The sequence below is a fragment of the Poeciliopsis prolifica genome, unplaced genomic scaffold, assembly GCF_027474105.1.
Source record: "Poeciliopsis prolifica strain line A6 unplaced genomic scaffold, Auburn_PproV2 SCAFFOLD048, whole genome shotgun sequence".
NCBI classification, from domain to species: Eukaryota; Metazoa; Chordata; class Actinopteri; order Cyprinodontiformes; family Poeciliidae; genus Poeciliopsis; species Poeciliopsis prolifica.
In genome coordinates, this window is record NW_026562423.1 from 3,477,796 (window position 1) to 3,498,433 (window position 20,638).

The following is a 20,638-nucleotide window of genomic DNA, read 5'->3' on the forward strand; positions in this document are numbered from 1 at the left end:
TGCACCAAGCTTTCAAGGAGCATCCCCGTAGACTTCTTAATTAGGGAATGTGCAGAGTGTGCACTCGAACGCTTAGATCACACTTTAGAGGAGTGTTTCTTTTTCTTTTTTCTTCTTCTTCTTCTTCATTAAAGTTGGAGGCGCGCTCAAACAGACAGGCGGAGAGACGGGCCAGGCTCGCAACTCCAGCATCCTCCACTCCTCTCCGCCTCTCGGCCCCAGAGGCCGGCTCTGTGCCACTGGCGAAGAGAGCGAGCAGCCCTCCATCTGGACGCAGTGCTATGAAGCAATGAAAGTCAAAGATTTATGATAAACCTACTCATTTATATTAATGAGCCGCGCGTCTCGTTCGTCGGGGGTTATGCATCGAAGACGGCAGAATGCTGCACCTCGCACAGAAAGACGCAGGCATTACACTGCGGAACAATATGCATTTATGTAGACGGAGCGCTTTTATTGGTCCTGAGTACTTCAGCTTTGTAATAAAATCTTTGCTCCATCAGTACGTTGGGAGACCCGACGATATAATTTTTTTTAAACAGTCATTAAATACTTTTACAGTACGTCACAAGGAGCCCAAACAACTTCCTTTCATTGGCCCAAACAAACACGGACGTTTTGGGGGGTTACAGTGTTTAACACATCTTTAAAGTTTGAGAGCAACTGCAGAAGCAATTAAAGCTTTGTCCTCCCGGCTTTTGCCAAAGTCATCGGGATTTATATTCCTTCCTAAAAGTCGCTGCGCATTCATGGAGAAACTTGTGTTTGTCAGGCGCTAAGTGTGGAAGGATTAATTAATGAGACAGGCCACTTAGACTCACTGTGTTCGGTGAGGATGCTGTGGCCGACTTTGAATTGAACTCTCACAGCTTTTCCAGGGCTGCCGCAACGCCGCCTCCTGAAACGCAAAGTCAAAAATCGCTCTGGTTAATCGCTATTAGTGGATGGATTCACACCCAGTTTTTTTGAGAGTTTTTTTTTTTGTGGAGCTACAGCTGAAGACATCAATGTGTTTATTGTTAGGATTTCCTGTGACTGACCAAAACAAAGTCGTGCATGGTTTTGAATTTAAAGGAAAATGATGCAGAGTTTTCAAAACCTTTACGCACCAATAAAGACCTAAACATGTGACAGGCATATGTATTCATTCCCATTTTACTTTGATACCCTGATATAAAATCCAGTGAAGGTAATCTCTAAATTGTCGTTGTTTTCTCCCTTCTCTGTTTCAGACTGGCTCGATCGTCGACGCGCGTCTCAAAGAGCTCACCCCGGCCGTGCCGGTCATCTTCATCAGGGCCGTTCCAGTGGACAAACAGGAAAGCAGAAACGTCTACCAGTGTCCCGTCTATAAAACCCGTCAGAGGGGACCCACATATGTGTGGACCTTCAACCTTAAGACCAAAGAAAAGCCCTCCAAGTGGACTCTGGCTGGTGTGGCGTTGCTTCTGCAGACCTAGCTGTTTTTGGGGGGACGCCACACTGCGGGTGCCGACAGGGTGGACAACTGAAATCGTTTCCAAACCAAATAGTTTGTAGCCAGAAAGTAGAAATTATTCACTTAGAAGAAAACCTTTTATTTTGTTGCGTTAAAAAGAGCAGCGGATTAAAGGGTTTTCGATTCCATTTCTACACCGATCAGTCAAGAATCAATATTACCAGTTCTAAAAAATGTTCTGTTGATTAACATCTGTGATAGGCAAACACTGAATGTTTTAAATATTAACTGTGTAATCACATATAAATCTCTGCATTTTTTGTCGATGAACTCTTTAGCTGATATTGCATACTTTGAGGCATTATTCCATATGCATAAATTACGATATTCTTTTAATTTATTTTTAAAACTACGTCAATCAAATAACTTCAGGGATGTTTCTGTTTTTTATGTACTAAATTATCGAGAAGTAAAAAAGATCAATTGGAAACTGCATGTCAGACCTCAAAGAAAACTGGAAATCGGGCTGGAATGAAACTCATCTTTGAAGATAATCCAGTTTTCATGTCAACGAACCAAAGTTTTCTTGGAAATGGAGCCTTAACTTTCACTAACTAGAAGATATTATGCTCAACAAACTGTGAGTCAGAGGTCAGCATGGCGGCGTTTTATGATTATTATCAGTCATAACAAACAAGGTAAATGTGTTTTGCACAGATTTCTAAAAAGGGAAGATAAGTCAACAAATCTGAGAATGTAAATATTCAAACATTAGAAATGTCATGTGTAGGAATCCTTTTACAGATTAGTCTCCACTAAATCTGAGCTGGGCTGAAGGTGGTTGTTACCATGTGCCGCCATCTTGATTGATTAAATATTCAGTCAGCTTTGATTCTGCTCTCTCTTCTTTAATGTAATTCACTGTCTGCCACACACTGTTTTATTCATCTAAAGTGCACAAATTCAGCCCTTTTTCTAGTTTTATTCTAGAAAAAGGGCTGTTTTTATTCCTTCTACTCAGCTTGCTACAAGATTTGAGCCAAGTGTCAGAACGTGACCTGAAACGCCTCAGAGGAAATCTATGCTATGTGACTGGAAACGAGCAGCTAATCTGAATATTAATTACACTTTCTAGTCAAGGTTATGCTTTCATAAAAATACACAATATTTCTCCATAAAACCATTCTGTTAAAGTTCCAGATGTTAAAAAAAACAGACAATTTTAAATATTTTTTGGCATGAACCTAATATAAATCAAGTGGAAAAGCAAGAGATTCTGATAGAGGAAAATGAAAAACAAAAGCTCCAATAACCAAGTTGCATACATGTCAATGAACGACTGATGCTTTATTTAGCCAAGTGTAATTCTGGGAATGCCATAAAACCATGTGTGGAATGGATTTTCATTCAGAACCACAAGAGTTATTTTCTACAATCGGCTCTTTTGATTTCTTAATTCTCACAATTATTGCTCTCGCTTTCAAGAAGTTTGAAAATAAAGATTTTTTATCATGCCATTCCAGATTGTACTTGTGCTTTTATTGTCATATGCTATATCCAATTTTAGTACCAGTGTGCTTTCTTCCTCCCTATCTCGTGTTTCCAGTTCCCTCCTTCCCACTTCTTCCTCCTCTAAGTCTTTAGACCGACTCTTTTCTTTACTCTCCTCCTCCTTCCAGTTCTCTCTTTGTCCTCTCTCCTTCCTGTTCAAGATAAAACAAACTCTCCAAAGCAGAAAGTATGGAGCCTCAAAGATAGATCTTCATGTAGAGCAGAGACATGCACACATGCTACAGTATATCCCAGGCTTAAAACTCCCCTCTATCTGCTTCCTGTCTTTCTTGTTCTCCCAGTGCCTGAGCTCAGGTTCCCTGACGTCGTCCCTTATCTGGTTACTGGAGAGTCTTAACAATGTGCTCAGAGACACATTCAGGAGGAGGAAGAGCAGCGATGAAGGGCGACACAATTTCTGTGCATCTTTCCGTACGACGGCTTCAGGCGCCGCTCTGGAAATAGATCCTGCAACGATTGCAGGTGAGATATTTTCAAATTAGCCCGAGATTACAGTGGTTTTCAGAGTCTCTTTGTTCAAGGACCGCCTTGTGTTGCAAGCTGAGCTCGATGTGCTCGCGACACGACACACTGCTGAGCCGCTACGTCAATCTGGTGCCCAGAGGACTCGGTGAACTCCTGGCTCACCAAATTCAACGAGCGTCAGCCTCTCGCCAGATCCAAACCACCCAGAGTATCACAACAACCCCAATGGAAATTAATGTGGCCTTCAGGGATTTTAATAGGCCATTATACAGCTCAGAATTTACGCCTTCTAATCGATTTTGATGACTTTGTTTTACGATTTGGAAGTTCCTACCATCGATCAGGACGTAGCTGACAACCTTGAGACCTCTTTGACCTTTGGGCGCCTACCTCTGACCCTTAATCAGGCAGTTATTACTTCTCTTGCTAAAAAAAGGCAAAGACCCTCAATTGTTCTTCCTGTCGCCCGATAAGTTTACTTAATGTTGATGTTAAATTGCTAGCAAAAACAGCAGCACTGAGACTAGACACGATGCTTCCCACTGTGGTTGAAATGGACACAAAATCTTTTTTTTAAACCCCCAGAAATCTGTGAAGGGGCAAATACCTTTTTTCCGTCACCATTAGCAGGCATATTTTGACCAGGAGGTCCTCCAGCAGACACGCTTCCATCCTGTGAGAGATACAAAGGCCAGATTCGTAAGAGCTGCAAAAAGCCACTAATTATGGGCTGTTTAGAGGTTTAACCGTATGAATCCCCTTTCTGCAAAGGTTCACAAACAGCGATGATTCATGTTTTCTGCTGGAGGATCGTTTTGTGCGTTGCCGGGCGGATGCTGGTGGAGTGAAACGGGGAGGGAGGGGACGGAGCTACCAAAGTGTTCATGCTCGGAATGAAAAGAGAGGCTTTTCTTTAATGGCCTGCTTGTGCGAGATGTAAGATATCAAGCAGTTGCTAGGTTACAGGTCAGTCCGGCTCGGCTAACGCGGAAGCTATAGAGATTTCACAGTTTGCATGATGTCCAAGCAAGCAGAGCTCTAACTTTGGACAAAATGTGATAACGGGCCAGCAAGACTCAGCAGGAACAATGACCATGGCGATGACTCAAACGCAGCTTTACTCTCTGGATATGTGCCATTCACCATAAAGTAAATACATGACATTTTCAAACTCACTTGGAGACCTTTAAATGTGTCTTGCGATTGCAGCAGTAACTATCCCAGCGGTGGTCATTTGAAGGATAGACTGCTCCCTCCACTCACCCGCTCAGCCCTTTTCACTTGCTGTCAACTAACAGGTTTCTGCAGAAGCTGGTTTTCTCCTTTCGTACTCCGATTGTAACCACGGTCTCTTTGGGCAGACGCTTTGGATTTTTGACTTCGTCGCTCTCCTGCCAACTTCCAAAAGGGCTTTACCTTTTGTTCTGGGGATTATTTTTTCACATTGTGCATAAAACACGCTAAACTGTCATGGACATAGAACCCGTTTTCTTCATAAACAGTGCAAGAATTGGACATTTCTGTGATATTTCCCTGCACATGTACTGCTTTCTTTTGGTTTCTCCTCTACGTTACATGAGGAAGCACTGTGCCTTTAACTCAAACATCGTGAAATTACCGATTGGAAGTGTGCAAAGCCATGACATGCTCACTTTCAGATAATCCGACCTATAAGTTTATAGCATTTGATTGGCAAAAGTCATGTCTTAGGAAATAATTGTTTTCAACAAGCATCTTCAGCTTATCCCAAACCCTGAAGTGCTGCAGGAACTTACTGGAAACCTCCTATTGGTCCAATATTTGCACAGTTAAATCATAAAAATAATTTAATCTGGTTTAGATATGTAAGACAAAGTAAATATTTTCCTTTATGTGTTGGTAATCAGATTTCTGTTTTTCTGGGTTTTCTTTTTTTTTTTTGCTTAAGCGTGAGTCTTTTGTCACTGAAAAAGGCATTTACAGGGTACAAATTTCATGAATATTTTTGGTGTGTAAGGTACAAATTACATTCATAGAAAATGTTGCAAAAGCATGACCACACATAGTATTTCTATGGCAGCCCTTGAAAGATCACTGTTTACTGTCCAAGGAACGCAGATGGAGCACAAAATGAAGGGGCCCGGAGGGTTAACAACGGTTAATAATAACTTCCCTCAGCAGCACATGTGCATAATTGGTGTGATGCAGAACAACGTTTCCTCTCAAAGCCTGAAAAAGTGATTTTTTTTTCCTTTTGGTTCTGTCATCCATTACCCGTGTACCAGCAGAGGCGTCGCATGGCTGGTCTGTGTTACTGTTTTTGCCCCACTCCTTCCAGTGACGACTTGACAACCAGACAGTGTTTGCACTACCCGTCCCTAAAATCCCCATCACACTGCTGACGGAGACAGCTTTGCTGCCGTGACAACCAAAGTGCTGCTAGCATTAATTTTCACAACAGATGTGCTGACAAATTGCACGGTGGTGTCTCAGCCTGTAATTGTGCCCGACTCGTACTCCTCGGCTCGCTCAGGCCGTAGGAAGCGAGGAGCGTTTGGTCCGGACCTCACCTTACATCACCCACCAACCCCACCATCCCCAACATCCCCACCCTCGCTGCCTCCAGCGCCCCCACCCCATCCCCGCAGCAGCCAACAGGACGGCTGGGAGAAGAGCAAGTCGGGTTTTGGCTCTGGCTTGAGGACGGAGTAATTAGCTTTGACACAGCTGACGAGCTGCTAATTAAATGTTTATCTGACTCTGGCATCTGTCATAAAACAAATGTCTGCTCGCTGCCTACAATCTGTGGATTATCCCAAATAACTGGGGTTAGGTCCTGCTTGCTGGGCGCCGGGCGCACACTGAGCAGCCAGCCGTACGAAGAGCAGCTTCTGTCTGCTTTTTAGAAGCTCTAATAATAATTATATCTGTTCACACTGAGGTTGCTCTCATTTAGTTCATGTTTAGAAATTTTATCTATTAAGATCCTTATTTGAAGCCATGTAATTAAAATTGTCTCTCTTTTTTTTTTGTCCACTTTTCCTTGAGATATCTGCTTACCACTCATTACAACAGAAGGAATTTAATGGCTCCTGTTATATAGTTTGAGTTTGTGGAGGATCATTTTTAAAGAATTTTCCCAGCTTTCTCCACCTGTAGGAAACTGTTTGGCATGTTTTTCCCTCCTCGCCTGTCAGAAATGCCAAATCCTCTGTGGATTTGTTGACTGGACTATTTCCGTGCTGACAGTCATTTGTATTTCGGGATTATTCTGCTCATTATGTCGTTTAGTGTCTATAATCTGGTTCTGAGTTTAAATCTTTCACTTGGTTCTGCGTTTTGTCCTGCGCATCCAAAGAGAGGGTTCATCATTTAAAGACAAAAAAAATCCATTTTTACAATGTGTGTAACGAGGCTAAAAAACACAATGTTCTTCCATTAATATTTTCTTTTATTTTTAAATGAGCACTCAGAGGAACTGCTACCCTCTGTAAGAGCGCTTATATATGAACAGAGAATCATTTAAAAACTCAGTAAGAGTCTTTTCCAGATAGAAGCACCAAACATTGTCTGCATGTTGTTTATATATATATATATATATATTTTTTTTTTTTCATTCTTACATTTGTATAACGTATAAATATAAATAACTGCTCTACTTTCTATGAAGAATAAGCTGATTCTTTTCTCTTTCAAACAAAATGCCCGGACTGCTGCCTTTGTGCGCCACTGCTGAGGTCTGACATGGAAACGTCTGTTTAACATTCGGACGTGACGATCTGAGCGTTCTGACCCGACGGCGCCGTCTGGCCACAAAACAAGCCAGGCGGAGAACAACGACACGTCAAGGCTTCCCGGCCTCGGCTCACGTTTGCCAGAAAAAGCAGCGCCGATAGGCGATAAAACAACGTTTGCGCATTTTAAGTCATTTGAGAAGCAAGTCATTATTTTTCTGGTCAATGTCTTCAGTCTGAGTCGGAGCGTCACATCTATCCTCTGACATTTTTAGCTGCTCTCTCATTCATGTTATTCGGTTTGATTGCAGTCGCATATTTTCATTTAAATGCTGATGGGCTCAAACATCAGTGTAAATTGAAAAACCAAACTTATTACTGTGGTTTCTTTTCTATTCCTTGGTATGTTTGGATACAGTGGGGGGGGGGTTGAAGCCGTCTTTGTTTGCCATGCAAATTCAAACCCATGGATTTCTATGAATGTAAAGAAGGTTCCAAGCTGCACTGACCTGCATCAGAATCCTCCATATTTTAAATTCAGACGTCAGACTGAGTCACAGCTCAGCCCAGCGGCTGCTGGACATCCTCAGGTACACAACTACACACCCGACTCTTTAAAGTTGGCAGCCTGGACTGTAAACAGTACCAAGCTTCAGCAGAAGCAGTTCCAGAAGGACAAAACCTCTTGTGTGTTTACGAGTTGCTACAGAGACAAAGAGGTTTTCACTCCCAGCAAAGGCACAAAGATTGGCGCGGCACACAGCATTCTTCTCTGCTGGCCTGCAAGGATGTTTTCTTAGAGTTAAGGTCTGTGGAGTGATGATCTGCAGTTGTTTCTTTACCTGTGGACCAACTTGTAGGAACCTTATAAAATGATCACGTTCAGGTGTTTCACTCTGTTCTGTAGAACAAGATCAACCTTTACCATTACTAATGGTCCAGTCATTAAACATGCTTGTCTCTAAATGCTTCATAGTGAGCCATTTGCAGTATTGTGACCCAGTGGAAGTGATTCAGAATGACAGCAACTCAACCAGGAAGTGGTAGACGACATAAAGTCCAGGAGGAGTCAGTGACTCAACGCAATCTGCTGGGTTTCCTCAGAGAGAAGCCTTAAAACGACTCTGAATAATGAATTGAACTTATTGCACTGTTTGATAACTAGATAAGGTTTGGATGCATGTATGACTGAACTGAAGCGTCTCAAGACGACGTTTGGTGCAAACTATCTAAATGAACCAAATTGAATTAAATCAATTCACACTTAAACTTTCTGCAGAGTTAGTAGCGGGAACCGATTCTTGCTGCCTGAACCTCAGTAGTTGCTGAGACAGCAACAGTTCATCCCTCAGTTGTAGTGATTGAAGTGTTGCGTTTTGTGCAGAGTTGATTCTAACTTCAAGATCTTTAACTCGTCCAGCACAGCCTGACATTTTGGACAACTTTTCATTTGCTCATCTATCTGGGAACTACCACTGGATGACTCCTTCCACGTTTCTGTACATTAGTGCACAAAGCAAGGCTCATAGAGGCGAGGATGGTGGGAGAACTTGGATCAAGAGTCCAGATCTTGATCCAGTTGTAAGGAATCAGAGCGGAGGCCTCGGTGTCTGAGCTCACAAGTGGTCAGAAATGACTCCTGAACTTTGCAGAATGGCAGGTAGAGTTCAGCTTTTACAACATCAAATATTTCAAAAACATCAAATGCCGTGGATGGTTGGAGAGAGGAATTAAATAGACAAGAAGAGATTTTGCAAAGACATCAGGAGTAAAATCCACTCTGTGTAAACAGTCCTTTATGAAATCCTTGTCATTTGTTCTTCAAGTTGTGCAATCAGCAGTATCCACAGGGGAGAGCATCTGACCTTTGGATCTTTAGTGTTCTAATGGTTAATTTGCATTTTTGATGTCTTGCATTTCACCCATGTTGCCGAACTTTTGTAATAATCTTTGAATTTTTATTTTGAAAGTTTTTTAGTTTTTTTTTAGTGGCCTTTACGGGAAAGCTGTTCGACAGGAAAGAGGGTAATGAGACAGGAGGAAGACCTGCGGCAAATGTCGCCAGGCTGGGAATCGAACCTGCGACCGCCGCCACAAGGACTGAGGCCTCCATTGCCGCTGCTCCACCTCCCTGAATTTTTATGTTTGACTAAATAATACAGATGTTGTTTTGTAACAACCAGCTGATTTTATCCACTCATCTTTAGTTTGACCAAATGTGCAAGAGTAATTTTGGAAAAAGCCCAATAATACGGTTTTGTGCTTGAGGTCTTGACCAGTCCACATGAACTGAACCATATATGACATAAATGAAAATATTGTTTATGAAGGCAGGTCACTGGTCTGTCCAGTAGAAGTGCAGTGAACTGATTTATTCTGCATTTTTTAGTCATTATCTTACCTGAACTCTTTAAAAATATATATAATTAGGTCTTCTTTTTGCAGTTCCTAAGAGAGAACAAGGATATCAAGAATTTATGTTTAAAATGAGACGACCGTTAAGCAGTGCATTGCTTCCAACCTCTGTTTTCCAACTAAGTTTCAATTGGTTTCTGTACAATTAACCATCAAATGCAAATGTTACAGAGGTTCAAAGTCTTTTCATTTCGTACAGCTCCAAATGGCCTTGACCCCTCTCCAACTGAGTTAAAGATTTATGTAAAATGAAAATAGTAAGAAGGTTATCCACTACAGGAACGTTTTAAATTTTAATAACCTTAACTCCTCCTAGACTACAAGCACCATTTTATTTCTAGACATTCTTCTCACTGTATGGCGAATTTTTCACATTTGCTAACCAAATAACTCATTTTAGTTATGTTACATGCCATTAATATTCAATTGAACAATCTCAACTTGACATCTACTTGAGTTTTTTATGCAACTGTAAATAAATCCAGATAAGTGGTTTTAAATGAAAAAATGTCCCTTTTGACAGATTTCTATTAATTTAGACTTTATTATTGATTTTCTTCTATATCGAGGCAGTCAGTGTGAATCTGATGCAAGTACATTGCTTGTCTAATGGCTTGTGAATGAATATGTTTATCTGCACGGTGACTGATCCCCCTGCCCCCCCTGCTGAGATCAAAAAGGCTACCTATATTTAATTTTCACAACTCCCCTGCAGAGCTCAGGAAAAGTAATCGGTGTGGTCCAGGCGAGTACGAAAACGTCCAACCAAGAAACACAAATTACACACAGACCTCACTGAGCCATGTTGCATGTTTAGAAAAATATGGATGATTTATTTGACCCTACTTTGACAAGCCTTGGACTCCGAACCCGAGAAATTTCAGTCTCCCAACGTCAGTGGACTACAAACTACGTCCAAACATGAATGTGGTACATTTGTTGTTGGCGGCACATTCGTTCTCTTCTCGTCCAAGCAAAGAAACACGATGATTATCCTTTCAGATACTTGGTTAAGTGGGTTTCTATCTTGAACTCACAAAACAGTGATGAGTTATAGTTGTTTAGAATCTATTTAAAACAGACAGTCTAATACAAAGTTAATCCAGTACAGACTTGTCCATAATACTGCTTCTAGGATAGCTTATTTACATTTATCTACTGGAAGCAAGAAATGAAAAAAAAAAAAAAAAAAACAGAAAAAAACAAAACAAGATTGCCATTGTTTTAAGAACAAAACAAGCTAGCCATCACTATTCAAAGTCAAAGATAAACCAAAACTGAATATTGTCTATTGATTGTGCTTTGTAACCCACAAAACCACTTGATATTCAGAAATGGAACATCTGTCAGGCACCAAATACGAGTGCAGATAACATCCATTTCAGTTTCTCTCTTGAGATTCTCTAGAGCTATGAGTAAGATGGGGCGTAAAAATATTCTTTTTATTCCTTTATTTCATTTATTTATTTATATATTTATAAAGATATTACAGGCTCCCTCTTGTTCATCGCCTGTGATGGTGCTGCTTTGCACAACAGAAGTCACAGAGGAATCACTTTTTGTCTATAACCATGCAAAGCCCTTAAGATTTGCCAGAGAAGGTCACAGATTGTTGGGACAAAGGGGGACTGATAAAGGCTTAAACAGACACAATCAGTGTTTTCCACTAAAACATACACAGATGCAGGCCATTAAAACTGTGGACCAATAGGATTATCCAAAAACTGGAAGTTATATTAGGCAGGTTAACTTGACAATGCCCAACCTCACCCTTTCCATAACCCAATCTGGCTTTAAATCTTGCTGGGCATGTTTATGCAGTGTACAGTGTAGTTCTTTGTTCCGGTCTCACAGTAAGCTAGCGGATGATCTTGGTCCTGGAATCTTCAGTTAAGGAAAATGTAGTCTCTACTTCCTACTCTACAAGGTGGCAAGTGTAACCATGTTCTGCAATCGACCCCACTGCCTGGTACAGCAGTGATTCTTCTAGCATAGTTTAGGTTTGGGTTGCTGTTACACAGTCACCTCAGTCTTGCTGCCTGTGCGGTAGTGCTGTGGCTGTTGCTGCTGCTGCTGCTGCTGGTGGTGCTGTGGGATATAGTGGAGCTGCTCCACAGTGTGAGTTCGTCTGGAAGCAAACACTTGCCTTTTATTTGCTGTGTGGTTCATGGCTAACGTGTTGGAATGCACGGCCACCCCTGTCCCCGGTGCCCCGCTGCCGCCGCCACCACCATTGTTCGAGGCACTGGGATGGGAGTGCATTTTGGTCATCTTGTAGCGATCCATAAGCGGCGTGGTCGGTGTGAACACGTCAGTGTGTGAAATGGCGCGGGAAATTGACTTGTCACTGCCATAGAAGCCGCCAGAAATGCTGCTGACCATGCCACGCTTCAAGGACATCATCAGCTTGTCCGGCGACAGAAGAGGGTCTTGGGACAGGAGGCGGTCTTGCGAGTACAAGCGGTCCTGCGAATAGAGGCGCTCTTGAGAGTAATGGCGGTCTTTCGAATACAAGTGCTCCTGGGACAAGAGCCGGTCCTTGGAGTACATGCGATCCTTGGAGTACAGGCGATCTTGCGAGGTGTGACGGTCCTGTGGCAGAAGACGCTCCTGGGAACGAAGACGTTCAGCAGACAGGAGCTGTTCATCTGAGAGGATTCGGCCTCCATAGGGAGACATGCCCTCCGAAGACATGTTGTAGTCCTGGTGGGGACCACTTTGTGGGACCAGAACGCGGTCTTGGGACATGGCCCGTTGGACACGGCGAGGCCTCTGCCTTTGCTGTGACTGTTGCTGTGAAGACTGCGACTGAGGAGGGGCCTGGGAGATACTGGATGGTGGGGGCTGGCTTTGGAGTTGCTGCTGCTGCTGTTCCCGATGCTGGAGAGCAAAAACAGAGGTAGGGTGAGTTCACTCACAATCTGAAGCAGTTTAGTCGGAATCTAGTGGATGATCATATACTGAAGACTGAAGTCTGGAGGCTAACAGCTGGCACTTATACTTCATGCTTCAGAGAACATGACCTCATTTTAAAGACTGCTCACTCAAATCTAACCCTTGTGCACCCACCTGTTCTTGACTCATTTTGAGAACATGCAAAGGAAGAGTGCTTCTTGCTGCCAGGTCAGGCAGGTGGCGCTTACGGGTGTAGTAGTCATCAACTTCTTTATCTGCTACAGAGGAAATGATAATTAGGAAAAGAAAAGGAGGCGAGCGATGAAGAGGGAGATCCAGGATGTGAAGGAACAAGAAAACACAGGAAGATGTTTCAACGGGGAGGGAAAAATTGGATCAAGAGGAAGCGTAGAACATTGCACACATGGCAGAGAGCGATGTTGACAGACCAATCTTTGTTTCACCTTTCCAAGCATATGAAGGGTAATAGAAAGTAGAGGAATTGCATATTACATGCTAGGCACACAACATCCACATATCCTTGCTTCATCGGGAATGCTACGGTCAGCCCTGGCTGTGTAGGGGGGAAACTTTTCAAAGGTCATGTGAAAATCTATAAACCAGAACGCTCACTTCGCAGACATGGAGGGAAACATACAGGCACTTTATACACTCATGCTGGAATGCTACTGGTTTCCAGGCAAAAACAGGTCATCCTTGAGAGCTGCAAGAGGTTTCATATTACTGAGTGAGTGCCTCTTATGTCGGCAGACAAGAAAACATGCATTTAGAGGCAGAACAAAGTGACAGGAAGACTTTCGCAGATGATCAATTGTAGGGAAGAACATGGAATCAAGGTCATGCCACACAACACAATCACATGCATAAAGACTCATCACTGAATTACAAACATGGTGGCACACATATACAAAAGTTGGCCCAAAGAAACACGGAATCGGCGTCCGTGAATGTCGGTGAGTAACTGGTCCGCCACTGTACTAAATTAGGAATGAAACCAAGCGGAAATAATTTATGGAGAGCTCCTAAATGACTTTTGCGTGTGATGCTATCTTCTTTGGTAATGAGTGGAAAAGTGTTCATGCCACCTGTCCATATTTGATTCAGCCAAAATCCCCTTTGGCAAGCCACGGGCGCTCGCTGCAAATCGATTCATTATGAGAGATAATAAAAACAAGATGTTCCTCTCTCAAGCGAAATAGTCAGCGCGATCTGGGCAGGGCATTGCAAGCTCATCAACCATATTATCATGGAGTGAATTAATAACTTGAGATGTATACTGTCCTACATGGCAACAGTCTAAATGTTTTTTTCTTCAGTTTGATAGCAATTTGCATTAATAAGCAGAAGCATTATTCTCTTTTATTATCTCAACAATGAAACCGCTGCTCTATCTTCCCTCTCGCACAATCCTGCATGATCCGTCAGCATGCCCACAGTAGTTAGGCGACAAAAGGAAACAGCAGAGCCTTTTGGCTATTTGCTGCAACAAATAATTTGCTTTGGAAGCAGAAAGAAAGTTAGCAAGACTGAAGGACACAGCCTGAGGATATTTGTACTGCTTTGTACACCAGCTCTGTGGTCGGCTTCTGTTGTGACAATTGAATTAATTTGCTTTTGATTTAATGCCCATCGAAAGCGGTTATCTTAATTTTTCCCAAGCATTCTTCAGTTGAAGGGATAACAACTAGCCCTGCGTGCTGCAAAGCCATTTCACACTTTGGCCAGAAACGGTTGCTGGCAGCCGCCGTCATGTTCGCCAGTGTGGAGTGAACCCTGACTGCAGGAGCCGTCGGTCGTCATCCTTCACTTTGTGCGCGTGCCAGCAGTGAGGTTGGGCGATCTGGATGAGATTACGCAGGCCTCAAGGAATATTTGCGTTTCCCTTAAATCATATCAGGAGAGGAGACCTCATTACGCAGCAGAAATCCAGCGTAGTGCCACTAAATCAATACAAAACCAAGCTGCGTCGGGCCGGGCACAACACTCCACTTAATGCTGGGCTTCTCTGCTCTGAGAGAATAGGTGGCTGCAGTCTTTAAGTGGAGAGGAGGGAAAAGCAACGAATATCAATGACTCATAGTGTCTGTGAGAGATGACTCCACTGATTTTCTGATGGATCAGAGCTGAGAAATGAATACCTCAATTAGATCCAAACCTCTCGACTCCTCTTTACATTTGCTCAAATTGGAGTATTGTGAATGAGTGCTTCTGCTAGACAACCTCAAAACAGCCAAAAAACCTAATTCTTCCCGCTTCCAGTAAGGAGTCATGGAAGCATACATGATGCGGGGTCTTTTTTTCTTTCTATTTTTTGGGGGGTTTTCATGCAGGCACCAGGACCAGGATCCTTCTCTTGCATTAGTGCAGTGAACTTGGACCTACTGAGTTTCTTCAGGGATGAGAACCGGCTTAGGTCGGCCTTGACGGCCGCCTCGTAGGAGGGCGGCAGGTGAGACAGGCTCTGGAAGGAGCGCGAGAAAGACAGGTCGTATGGCTCCGTCTGCGAGGTCAGGATGCCGCTTATCCGATTGTTCTCTGGAGACACATACGTACATATACAGACACAGAAGAAGAAATAATGGGCTTCCCAACCCAAACTCCTTCAAAAGACACCGAGCACGGATGAGACCCCAGGCGATCAGCACAGACGGCCACCTGCTGAAGTGGAGGGAAACAAGAGTAGGCTGATGGAGGAGCTGAAGTCTTAGTTGTACAAATATTTCCCGGTGGTTCTAAAGGTGCTCTGAGAACATCGTCTTATGGGGAAATAATTTATGGTTGAATCTGTTCCTTTTGGTGCAGGTAAACTAAGCTAACAAAGGACACATCTTCACATTTTCCTCACATTAAAACCAAAAATTGAAATGTATTTTATACATCATACATGGGGTTTTGTGGGATTGACCAACACAAAGTAGTGTCTTTCTTGGATACTAGGAGAATTCTGTATTTTTATTTCTTTACAAATGAAATTGCATTCAGACCCCTTTAGTTTGATACGGATATAAATAGTCAGGTGTAAACAGAAGTCATTAGATTTGTTTCGTAAATAGATTTGTAAATATGTAAATCATTGTACTGTGTAGGCAATTTGTCTGTAAAATGTTGCTATTGGTCTAAAGATCTAAGGACTTTTGAAGTGCCAGGTTCATGAACGGCACATCATGCCATTTATCCTGTCCAGCCAGAATAGTAAAATTGTATTCCAGTGTTAAAATGGTCTAGTGGTAAAGCAAGGCACACCACATGCAAAGGCTACATTCCTCATGCAGTTGTCCCTGGTTCAATTCCCGACCTTAGACCATTTGCTGCATGTCTTCCCTGTGTCTTTCTTTTTGTTGCTGTGGAACAAATCCCACTAGTGCTACAAAAACCTTTAAAACAATAGTCAGTGTTTAGACATAAATCCAATCAAGAATCTGTTTCATTAATTTAGAACGTCTGTTCACAGAAACTCCCTGTCAGTCAGACTGAGCTGGAGCGTTTACTCATGGACATCAGTCTGTATGTGTGCAAAGCTAGCCAAGAGACACCCCAACAGAAACTTCTGTTAGTTGTCAACTGAGGGAAGCTGAACATACATATACATCACACTGAAGATTTTCATTTGTAGAGACTTATGAAAACCATTGCTATGCCCCCTTTTATTCTCCACTTTGTGTTGGCCCATCTCATAAAATGTTAAGATAAACTGGAGCCAATGGTTCAAAATGTTAAGATGTTCGAGGGTTATTGATAGATTTGGAAGCCAGCATATAAATTAAACGTGTGAAGAAATGAGGACGAAAGCATTTTTACAGTCGGCCTCCAAACACTCTCCTGGCTGTTAGCTTTGCAAGAGCTCCAATCGTTCTGTTCTTTCACAAATCTTCCCTTTGAAGTTCTATTTCTGTCAAAAAAAAAAACTTCAACATCCAAGTACCTGCGTTTCAGAAACGGTTGCGCATCTAAAACTCCAGCTTGCTGTCGGTGGCAGTGGGGTTGTGGGGTGGGTGGGGGCACCATAGGTGGAAACATCACATAACTGAGCGAGCGTTTACTGTGGGACTGACTCGACAGGTGAGGCGGTGGTTTGACGTGAGGAAACGGTGCTCTGAGAAGGAAACGAGTGGAAGAAAACAAGACAATACACGGAACGGGCGCTGTGTGCTGGAGAGTGACCCTGTTCATGACAGCGTTGTGATGTGATCTGGGGTCGGGCGGGGGAGCGGCGCCCGGACCGACTGTTGTTGAAGCGACGTGATATGGTTTCAGGAAGACACTCGGGGTGGGTTGCTGCCGAGAGGCATGTCTCGAGGACCTAAATCTTCTGTTATTCTCACTCTACTTTTCTTTTTTTTTCTTTTTTCTTTTTTTTTTATCTCGCATTCGCACGCATGCATGCGCGCAAGCATCCGGAGTCTGTCCCATTTACCTCCGTCTTCCTCACTCTGTCAATCTTATCTATCCCGCCATGCTGCCACCCACTTTTCTCCGCTTCTTAATTCTTTCTTGTCCATCCAGTATTCCCTTCTCCCTCATTTTCTCTCTGGCTGCTTCTCTATCTCACTTCCCCTGCGAGCCTCGAGTCTGTCACAGTGCAGAGCAGCAGCATGGGTGCGGCTCTAACGCAGCCTCCATTGAACAGATAAAAAAAAAAAAAAGGTGGGCTTTAGTACATTTCTGCAAGATGGAGAGCACGAGGCTAAAATGCAGTAAAAATGTAGATGAGACCTTCTGAAAGGGACAGCGAAAGAAAAAAAAAAGGAGAGGAAACAGGACGGACGGGAAGCTGGACAAAGTGGGGCAGAATAGGACAACTGCTGGGGGTCCCGGGAGCTGCATGGAATGGGGACTGAAGGATGTGAATGATCTGTAAGTGGAGTGTTCGGCAATCCTGCACCAACAAGGAAGAACCGACTCAGGATGTGGCATGCTGTCAGCGTTCAATAGAGCAAACACGTTGTTACCCCTTCATCAAGACGGACACTACAACCACACAGACCTGGCTCAAATAGTCCCAGACTTCTGGGAATGATCAATTTCACACAAAGCTTTAAACCATAGAACCTGATTATATGTTACTGCCAACAAATTCAATGACAATGTCAATAAATAAATAAATAATTGGAGTGCGAATACTGTGGAGAGAAACCTGCATGACGGCTCAACGTAAGACTGGTCACCTGAGATTCTGGAGTCTCTAAGCAGAGAAAAATGGACCAGGATAAAAAGAAAATGATAAATTATCAAATTGTTTATGGTGCTTTGAGTGAGTTAGAATGATGAGCTTCATGATATAAAAATTTGGCTTGTGCAGGAAGCTGCAACAAATTTTAATTCGATTAGCGTTGCATCACGCCATTCAGTGATGGCTACAATCAATAGCCCATAAACATTTACTGAATTATTTATTTCTGATCCAGTAAATGATTTAGAATATTGTGTTCCTTTCTGCTTCACTTTGTTAACTGGTGGTTTGAACGCTGATTGTAGCAACTGTTGTTTTTAGCTTTTAAAACTAATTTGTCATCAACCTTAGTTGCAGACAAATTCATATCACCATGACCAATCATCATCAGTAATAATAATGGTTATGGCAACTGTCACTGATTACTTTACGATTTAGTGACCGTCGTGTTTTCTTCGCTCCTTTTTGCCATTTTTCCATAATTTATCTGCATTCCTTCAATGTTACTAGCCTAACTATAAAGAATTTCTTAAAAATTGTTTTTTGTTAAATTTTAATCTTTAGGAGAAAAGCTGTTTGCTTCTTTTTTAAATTTTTTAAAATTCTGTTTACTTTTTGTTTGAGAGCCATAACGCAAACATTCACTCCTTTAGACACCTCACCATATGGGCATTGGTAAAACAATAATTGACTCTTTGGATAATAATGATTAATACAGAGGTGTCCTGAGTCAATGTGATCTAAATGACCAACTTTATTAACATTTTCCCTTGGCACTTATTAATAGTTATTAACCAAACCTATTGTCGGAGAACATCAGTTTCAAACATGGCTGCTGCAGTGTTTAACTTGCAGTGGTTTTCAGGTTAGGAGTCTAATTAATAGTCATTATCTTTTGACTTTTTTTTTATTTTTTAGTCTTTTTATGTAAAGTTAGTGGGTTGGAATAAATACATATTTATTTCTACTCTGGGTCTCTTACTTTAAAACAAAACAGTCATGATGCAGAAACTAACAATAGTCAATATTATCACAGCTCTTCCTGCTGTTTTTGGCCAAGTTACAAGTTTTTTGTTTTTTTTTTACATTTTGGCGTAAATATGAAACTGTATTTTGACCTGGCTTGACTTTAGGCCCACAAAAATGACAAACTCAGTCGTAGAATTTGTTGGCAGTAAGATTTAAGTCACAACTTAAAACCTTGGTTTGGGTTGCGCATTTGCAATCACGTAAAATCTAATATTAGTTTGAACCCAGTATTTGAAACCACACGGGCTTTCAAATCTACTTAAATCAGGTCTGAAAAAACAAAAAACACATCAGCCGATGTGGAAGAAAGGAGGACAGAAACGCGAGGGCGTGTGTGTGTGGAGGATGTACAGGATGCGAGGTCAAATGGCGTGAAGAAACATTTATATCAAATCAAATATGTATGTATGACTTACCACGTCTCAATGATCGGTGAGCTACCAAACCCAAGTAAAAACAACAACAACAACAACAACAAAAAACAACAGTAGTGTTTTCAGAAACATGTTGATGGCAAGAGGGGGCAGAAAACACACCGCACACAAACCTTCTCCACATTCAGCATGACCAGTGCAGAAAATCCTCCCACAAACAATTATTCTGATGAATTCAGCCTTCGCCTCCGGAGGCTCCGGTTCCGGAGTCTGTGCCCGATTTGCCATTTTGTGCGTGTGATGTAGAGCAGCGTGCTCCGGTTGTGTCAGTAGTGGGCCGCAGAGAGACTCGGAACATTGGGTTTTATCTGGGAAACACACTGCATGCTGAAATGCGAAAGGATTTTAGCCAGACTGTGATCAAAGTGGCTGTGTTAGATATGTTGTTGAAATGGATTTTTCATGTTTCTCACAGATCTCCAGGCATTTGTTCCCAGTGTGTGGCTTGCTTATCTGGGTGAGTGTGTCTACGCCATATGGTCAATTATGTCCACAAAAGGAAAGAGCTGCTCTGACTGCAAGACGTCAGACGCGTTTCCTGCATATTTGAAATATTTTTTTCCTGTTTTCTGCTGTTAAATGAAATATACAAGAAGGAAATGAAACAAACCGAATCTAAACGGCGGGGTTTGTTTTCAGATCGGTGGCTCTTTGCTGTTTGTTCTGGGATTTTCTGCTACGCCTTTAAACGTGGGAGTCTGCAACCCCGGATCAGCCTCGGCAACCCTCACAAGAACAATTTACACTTGAGAGCTGAATGACATCAGTAATAACAAAACGATTTGTGGTGTTGCTTCTCTTGGGTACTATCGAGTTTCGGCGATAACTTTTGTTTCTCTGGATCACAGCGGGTTACAGTGAGGCATCCACACCGCCTGTCACCATGGGACGACCTGGAAAGAACACCGAGTCCAATCCCGGCCAGTTGTGTTTTGTTTGAAGAACAGAAGAAGAAATGGAGACCGTGGCGCTCCCAAGATTCAGTCCAACAGAAAAAGAGGCTCCTTTTTTATTTTGTACAGTGCCTTGGAAAAGTATCCGCAGTCCGCTCGACTTGAACATGTTGTCACAATTTGTAGATTTTTTTTTCTTTACAAGCAAAAAAAACTCAGTCTTTTATCATTCAAAATATTCTGAGTTTAAAAGAAAAATCACAAAAATAAAATAAATGAATAATGAAATTACACATAAGCTGTAAAATGCTGAGATACTTTTCTCTTAAGCTGGCAACACTAATTAAATAAGTGTTGGCTTATATAGATCTCAACTCCTGATGTCCTTTAGGATGGACATTCAACTTTGAAAAAATCCTACAGTTTAATGATTGACAATATTTCCAAAAATAACTTCAAATATTATCACTGGAAATATTGAAAATGTTTATACTGTGAGCGGGTTTTTATTTTTATTAGCCTCCCATGAACTGAAATTCAAATTTTTTATACAAAACAGACAATTGCCTTCTCTAGTTTCAGAGCAATGCTTG

General features: G+C 42.1%; 2 protein-coding genes across 2 annotated transcripts in view; one reads left to right on the forward strand and one right to left on the reverse strand.

Moving 5' to 3' along the window:
• Positions 1-2,940, forward strand: part of dnah9 (dynein, axonemal, heavy chain 9) — a 145,762-nt gene extending 142,822 nt beyond the window's left edge. The window contains 1 exon segment of the mRNA XM_055057536.1: positions 1,233-2,940. Within this exon segment, the coding sequence (XP_054913511.1) occupies positions 1,233-1,460 (228 nt within the window). The 3' untranslated portion in view covers positions 1,461-2,940.
• A 7,468-nt stretch (positions 2,941-10,408) lies between these two features.
• The window catches only part of LOC129377498 (protein shisa-6), an 87,595-nt gene continuing 77,365 nt past the window's right edge, over positions 10,409-20,638 (reverse strand). Inside the window, 4 exon segments of the mRNA XM_055057489.1 lie at positions 10,409-12,483; positions 12,673-12,776; positions 14,902-15,054; positions 19,135-19,155. Coding sequence (XP_054913464.1) covers positions 11,617-12,483; positions 12,673-12,776; positions 14,902-15,054; positions 19,135-19,155 — 1,145 coding nt within the window. The 3' untranslated portion in view covers positions 10,409-11,616.